Source organism: Malus sylvestris, chromosome 13, assembly GCF_916048215.2.
Source record: "Malus sylvestris chromosome 13, drMalSylv7.2, whole genome shotgun sequence".
In the NCBI taxonomy this organism is placed as follows: Eukaryota; Viridiplantae; Streptophyta; class Magnoliopsida; order Rosales; family Rosaceae; genus Malus; species Malus sylvestris.
This window is the reverse complement of record NC_062272.1, coordinates 15,898,358-15,906,379: the sequence shown is the minus strand read 5'-3', so window position 1 is coordinate 15,906,379 and position 8,022 is coordinate 15,898,358. Positions and strand designations below refer to the sequence as shown.

The following is an 8,022-nucleotide window of genomic DNA, read 5'->3' as shown; positions in this document are numbered from 1 at the left end:
AAAAGGTGTAATAGAGGTTTTTCAATTTTCGAAGGGTAAAAAAATGTGTGATGATCTGATACTCCACCTCTGAGAATGTGAAAGAATATCACGCGTGGCACACGGTTTTGAATCTTTATGAAACCACAATTATTTTTGTCTTGTCAAAAATTGTATAAGTTGTAAAAATGGTTAGGGTTTTGAATTATTTGGATGCTCTTTTTTTCTCACATGCACGCCACCCACCACACACACACACACACAGAGTCAGAGACTCACATCACACGCCACCACACACAGACATAGAGACCACACAGAGACCTCAGTCTCTCTCTCTCTCGATCCTTCTCTATTCTCCCTTCAGTCTCTCTTTCTGGATCCTTTTCTCTTCTCCCTTCTCCCTTCTCCCACACACACACACACACAGAGATCTCTCGATCTTTCTCTCTTCTCCCTTCTACCACACACACGCACAAAGACCTCAGTCTCTCAATCCTTCTCACATATGGCCTTCTGCTCCTCCCTCGCCTTCCTCCTCGTCCGGGTCTTCCGCCTCGTCAGCGCCGTCTCCATCTCTTGTGACCTCTACGCCCTTCGTAGTACTCCGTCAACGGCATCATCATCACCATCTAAACCTCGTCTTTCTCTCCCTTTCTCTCGGTGCATGCAGCTAGGACAGTGGAACCCAGGAACTCTCCGGCGAGGCTGTGAGTGTCGAGGAACTTTCCGAACACCTCCGACCATTTCACGGCAAACGGAAGTTATAAAAACATTCATCTCGTCTTCTATTTCATTTTGATACCTAGATCGGAGTCTAGGGTGCTCTTTTACAATCGGCCGGAGCTGTAGAAGCTCCGGCATTCTTCTCCTATTTGCACCAGCCTCAAATATCGTGATATTATTGATAATATCGCAATATTATCGATAATGATATTTGGATGATTTTTCAGTGGATACGTGTGAAAATATCGATGTCTCACAAAAACGATAATATCAACGATATTTCGCCGATATTATCAATATTTTGGTCTTGGCCTCACATACGACGGAATAATAATCTACATTTTTCGTTGGAAAGAAAGAAGACGACATCGAACTTCGAACCCCACTTCAAACGTCAAATCTTTTTCTTTCTTTTGTTTTTTTTGTGAAAAAATATTGAACCTTTGCATGATGACATGAATTCAAATCCAGTCAGTAGAACATCAAATCTTACAAAATCTACCGTTTGGAGAAGAAAAAAAAATACTCCAAGCCCCAAATACTGAGTTGATTTAGACTTGAGATCCAAGTCTAAAGCTGCGTTCGGAACAAGGTGCGAATATCAAACCGGGTCTAGGTCTCAGAATCCGTACAATTCAAGATCTGGAACCAGGATAACAGAGGAACTTCAAGACCCAAACGAATGACCGCCGATGGAAATTCGAACATACGATTGAGATTTTAGAATATCAACATAATATCTGGAACTCAATTCCATCGCATACCATAGCATCCTCAAACACAAAGATCATGCAGTCTATAGGAATATAATTAAAAGACAGCTAGACATACTGCTATTAATCCATCAAAACTGAAGTAGATTGAGGCTAAATACTAGAAGGTATTCTAAAAAGTAACACAAAATTCGCAACATGACATCCGGAACAGGCACTAAAGTTCTTCAACGCTTCTTGGAGACACCAACAGTCTTTCCCCTGCGGCCGGTGGTCTTGGTGTGCTGTCCACGCACACGAAGGCCCCAGTAGTGTCGAAGACCACGGTGATTCCTGCATATCAAGAAAGATATATCAGTCATACTCCTAAGCAATCTTCAAAATTATAGACGTTCATCACAACAGATAATATGCATACACAGAGACACCAAGAAAAACTCAAGTACAATCAGATAGACAAGCACTGTCATATCATATGGATATACAAGATACTGTTCAATGTGTTGACAGGTAAATATGGGAATCAAGAGCTTCAACCGGGCTTATTGGTAAAGAATCAAGAGAAAAGCTTCACAAGCCAGATGATGTACTAGAGAAACGGATTGGGTAGAGGGTGTGAATGGCTGTAAGCCACCAACAAATAAAGTGTATAACAATTTGAGTCGATCACAATGCAGCCATAATGTACAATTTGACCTTCTACCCAACTAACTAATCACAGTGCAAAAATCAATGCTTATACTTTGTAATTCCAACACGTTTCTTGCTCCGAAAGATTATGCATGAGTCTTCCCAAATGCTAGAAATAAGTTGAAGCTGTTACTATGATCTAGAACAAATGGACAACACTATGTAGAACAAATGTAAACTACAACAACAACAACAACAAAGCCTTTTCCCACTAAGTGGGGTCGGCTATATGAATCCTAGAACGCCATTGCGCTCGGTTTTGTGTCATGTCCATGTAGAACAAATGTAAACTACTGAGCTATATTTCCAACCGATCATATGGCATATTAAAATCATTAGCATCGTAGACATACATTACTTAAAACAATTAAGATGACCAACGGTGCAATCAGTTAACAGAAATGCATAACAATAGAACTGGCATACTACAACTATCCAAACAATGATATACCAATTACCGAACAATAATAATATCCGAAAAACACAACAATGATATGACCGGTGCTGAACAAAAAGAAGAAAACTGACTAGAAAACCAGACCTGATCTTCTTCAAACGCTCAAGGTCATCCCTAAGCTTCATGTCCAAAGCATTGGAGACCACCTGGGAGTATTTTCCGTCCTTGTAGTCTTTCTTTCTGTTCAAGAACCAGTCAGGAATCTTGAACTGGCGGGGGTTTGCCACGATAGTCATCAGGTTGTCGAGCTCGGCAGCAGATAGTTCACCAGCCCTGCAATGTGCCGCAATCAGACCCACGCAAACCAAATCATGATAGTGTGCACGCAACAGTAAACTAGCTTGTCAGGTTACAAGCCACATGAATATGCAATAAGATGAACATGAAAAACAGAAGGGGTACTGCAATTCGTGCCCGCATCTCTGGTAACTGGTGCACGGGTGGTTTACTGGGATAACAAACTAAACATTGCATTTGCAAATAAATCACCTCGTATTTTGCAATTCCAAACAAACATTCGACCCGATTTATAAGAGATGGAGATAAAATCATTGATTCCAGCTACAAAGTCAAGTTAAATCAAGTGGGATTACTTAACTTTAATAATTCCTATTAACCTGAATTTGAAAAATAAAATAAAACCCATCTCAATTTCTGAACCCGCTAATAAAATAGAGCTGGAAAATGAAATTTTTTATCGAAATAAATAGATCTATGACTATTTTTTCAGAAAATAAATAATAAAAACAATTAAAAAACGAACCTTTTGTTCATGTCGACATCGGCCTTCTTGCAGACGATGTTGGCGAAACGTCTGCCGATACCCTTAATGGAGGTAAGGGCGAACATGATCTTCTGCTTACCATCCACGTTGGTATTCAGCACACGCAGAATATGCTGGAACTCCTCATTTGCGACGAGAGACTGCAAAACAAGGAAAACCGAATTAAGATTTGGGGTGAAAGATTGAAGGCAAAGGGAATCGTCGAAGCGAGTGGATCGGATCGGAGCGGGTTGACTCACCATGGCTGCGGCCTTAAAGTGTGGCGGCTCTTTGCTCTCTGTGACTCTGCGTGCGAGTGTGTGAGTGTGGGCGCGCCGGGTGAGAGGGGCTAGTGAGGATGAAGATGGTTTTAAAAGGATCAGATTTAAGCGAGTTCGTAATGCTTAAAACCCTAGATGGTGATTATACGCTGCGGCGTACCCCTTCGTGCACTCCTTAGTGATGATTTTGTAGCCGTCGATTTATTATACTTTGCTCAAATGCTCATATAAACATTTGGGACCTTCAACAACAATTTTAATATTTTTACAATCTCACTCCATAGTTTTTTGGAAAAACTAATAAAAAATTCTCAAAAACTTCAATTTAATCTTTAGGACAAAAGATTTCAAAATACTGATCCTACCTTTTAAAACATTTAGATAGCTTGGTCCTTGTAAAAAGCAAAAGGCAAAAGTTATCAGTCACAAAAGTCGTTTAAGAAGACAAACATGTAGTAAGTTCACGTGGTTCTCATCAAAACAAATGCAAAAGAAGACAAGGCAAACAACCACAAAAGAAGGAAACCATTTGTGGTTGTCTTTAAAACATTTATGCGTGTTTTTGCTTTGTCTTCTTTTGCATTTGTTTTGATGAGGACCACGTGAACTTGCTGCATGTTTGCCTTTTTAGACCACTTTTGTTCCTGGTAACTTTTTTCTTCTGCTTTTTTTAAGGACCAAGCTGTCGAAATGTTTTAAAGGGCAAGATCAGTATTTTTGAAAACTTTTGTCCTACAGATTAAATGAAAGTTTTTGATAACTTTTCATTAGTTTGCACAAGAAAAAAAAATATGCACAAATTAGACTCAATTTGTGACAATAATTCAAAAAATGATTATTACTAGAAGAAAATTTTGTGTTGAGGTGTTGTGACTACATCATCTGAAAAGGCAATCTAACACAAATGATGAAATTCTTGTGCATTTTATTCCAACAATCACACAATCTCATTCATCGTCAAAGCTAAGGATATCTTCCGGCGAAAAATAGGCCAAGGATTTATTACATAGTCTTCATGCCACTGTAATTGACACAAAAAACTAGATACCAAAGAAGAATTAAAAAACCAGAGACTTAATGAAAAGATCTAACTACCATTCAATCTTAATCATAAGGACATTTTTGGTATGAAATGTCCATAATAGGCCAAGTTGTTTTCTTTATTTACTCTTATGTCATATTTAATTATCATGGCGGGTCTCACAATGATGTTTACATTTTTCTAATGTTTGAAATATTGTACGTAGTTTTGCATGGTGCTACTATTACTTGTTGCATTATTATACTACTTCATCTTTTGCTAATCTGCTGGCAACTCTTTTATGCTTCTATCATGTTGTCAATGTTGTGCAGTTCCTCTTCTACCGAATTGTTTCAGTATTGCTCATCTTCTTCTTCTAGTTTTACCTCTCTTTCTCTATCTTCTTTTATCTTGTAATAAGTATTTGAAGTTTCTCCTTTAAAAATTTGAGGCTTTCATTGGGGGTGTTGACAGACTTTTATCTTGTTGTAAATATACTTTTCTTCTTTTGCTATTAATATCATACCATACTTAAAATCTTCAAACTCATTCAAAGCTAACATTTGAGTTTCTCTATATTTCAAAATATTTTTGTATGAAGGAGTCCATCTATGTGGTGGTATAAATGACAATCTAAATGACAATCTAAATGACTCTTCATTAATCATGGTTATATGTCTAATTTTCTCCTTGTGCAAATGCATATACCAACCTAGAATACTACTAATAAAACTTATACAAATTTCTTTCCATTCTTCTAAATAACCTTCTACTACTTTCTTAAGCTTTTTCGGAAATGATCCTAATCAACATAGCCAAGCTCTAATAGTAAGGTTGGGTAGCTTCTACTACGTTATGCCGTTTCTTATGCTCATAACTAAAATGTCATGATCTAAAATCTTTCATATTAATCCTGGACAACTATATGCTAATTTCTAGTTTACAACTATAACTCTATTTACTATCACAAAGACATGGTGGATATACCTTTGTAATAATATACATCTTTGGTTTGGATCAAAGATAGACTGATACCAAGCACATTGTAATTGTAGCTCCTTCATTGACTATGATGCTCTGCTCAAGATCTCATATTGCATATCTATTGTCATTATTCTTAATTTTGCTTTTGAAATTTATTCTAATAACATCTTATCTTTTATTAATAGTCCTAAGAAATCTTTCATACCATTTATGTTTTCTTCGTATGTCTGATGATGCTCCATTTCAAAATCTTCTTCTAAAAGCTCATCTAACATCTCTCTCTTTTATGGGCTCAATGGCCTCTTGTTCTATGCATTTAATAACCTATTTTTCTTTATTCTTCTAAAGAGTTCCATTTTTTATTATCAAAATGATTTATCTTAGATCTTTTAATATGATTACTTGTATTCAAAGTTGAATTTTCAAATTTTTGTAACAAAATGGTGGTATGATGAAGATGTGTTATGTAAAATTTGATTTATTTATGCTATTCGTTCTTCAACTTGATTTAATTTTTCAGCTAAATTTAAAACTAATTGGACGATTAAATTATTTTGTCTAATTGAGATATTACTACTAGTTACTTGTGTTGAAAAATCTATTAAACCAATTGATTTTTTATCTAACTTCCTAATTTCTTTCAAAACTTGAATACATTTCCTATTGGTTCTAAATTGGTCATTAAACTAATAATCTATCTATTTTATTATGTAACTTACCTACTTGTTCAGTTAACTATTTTTGTACTAGTTGATTTTTTCTTCTAATTTTAATTGGTCAGCTATTTCTAGTGATCTAAGTTCTATTTGCTTAGGCTTACTATCTATAAGGTTAATAAGTCTTTTTATCTCTCGTTTGCTAGGAAACTTTTAAATATTTTTATTATTATCTTCTAATTGAGATGTAATATAATCTAAATTCTATCTAATAGTCTTTATGGAATTTTTCTGAAAATAGTTTAGCAACATGTGTAATAAATAATTATGCTTGTTATTTTCTAATTTTATATTTACTACCTATCTAATAATAAGATCTACAATACTATTTGTTTATGGATTTTCTTTACTCTGTAAAACATGATTATGCTTTCTTAATTGATAATGACAAATTAAGCTATTTTGGTCTAAGGTGATTTTTCTCTTTTATTGTTCACTAATTTTTTAATAAGGTAGCTATCATTAATTACAATATACCTTTCTCTAATGTTATTACTGTAAACACGAAATTTTCCTGAAAACAAACGAGACAAGAACAACGTGTACAAAATAATATTTGTATTTGATGATTTTGGGTTACAATCACTCTCAAATTTGATCATCTGATTTGAACTCTGTAAGGTGTTGATTTATGGATTGTGATGTTGATCCAAGGGTCGTCGAAGATTGATCTCGGATGAATGGTTGGAAGTTTCTTCAAAGGGGCCTTTTGGGCTTGATCTTGAAGGTTTGATGGATGAACGGATCTTTCAAGGGCTTTTGGGCTTGATCTTGAAGAACTGTTGATGAACGGATCTTCAAAGGGCCTTTGAGGCTTGATCTTGATGAACAGTTGATGAATGGATCTTCAAGGGTTTTTGGGCTTTATCTTAAAGAACAGTTGGATGTGTGGATTTGTTGATGTTGTTGATCCAAAGGGCCGTTGGGGCTTGATCTTAGGATGAACGGGTGATGAACGATGAACACTTTCTTCAAGGGCCGTCAGGGCTTGATCTTGAATTGGTGGAAGTTCCTTCGAAGGGCCGTTGGGGCTTGATCTTGAAGGTTGAGTTGACGAAGAACGAAGAGAGTTTTCTTGATCCTTCGGGATTTGCTTGGGAGCTTTAGAGTTTCAGAGCTTCAGGGTTTTGGTGTAATGTGAATTGGTTATGAATTTGTCCCCCTAAATGAATGAATTAGCCTTCTATTTATAGAAATTTCCAAGGCCTAATTTTGAATATAATATTCCAGATGAAATAAGTCGTTTCTGCCAGGTGTTGACACGTGTCCTGTTTGATGACTTTTTCGACTCTTTTCGATTTTTCGTCGAGTCACACGCTACATGTAAAATTTATGTGACACGTGAACGTTAAAATTTTGATTTATCGGTCAACATTTATTTACCAAAATTTTGATGTCTACAAATGCCCCCACTTCAAGGCCTGTCGTATACATGTGCTTGTTACGTGTAGGAGATGCGTTTTGAAGTCCCTTATTGTAGATGTCGATACAAGGGCCATTGAGGCTTAATCTTTGAATTGGGCTTGAGATTTCTTCAAGGGCCATTGAGGCTTGATCTTAAATTGGGCTGAAAATGTCTTCAAGGGCCGTCGAGGCTTGATCTTTAAGGTTGAAATTGGACCACAAGGAGCTTCATGTGGTATATGATCTTTGGCTTTGGTAGTGGATGAATTGGCACGTATTTGTTTTTGCGCT

General features: G+C 36.2%; 1 protein-coding gene across 1 annotated transcript; it reads right to left on the bottom strand.

Moving 5' to 3' along the window:
* Positions 1–1,385: 1,385 nt before the first annotated feature.
* Positions 1,386–3,755, bottom strand: LOC126597280 (40S ribosomal protein S18). Its single transcript, XM_050264057.1, has 4 exons — positions 3,586–3,755; positions 3,326–3,486; positions 2,647–2,835; positions 1,386–1,748 (listed from the first exon to the last, which is right to left on the bottom strand). The coding sequence occupies exons 1-4, from the start codon at positions 3,586–3,588 to the stop codon at positions 1,643–1,645; spliced, it is 459 nt and encodes a 152-aa protein (XP_050120014.1). The 5' UTR covers positions 3,589–3,755; the 3' UTR covers positions 1,386–1,642.
* Between the last annotated feature and the right edge of the window lie 4,267 nt (positions 3,756–8,022).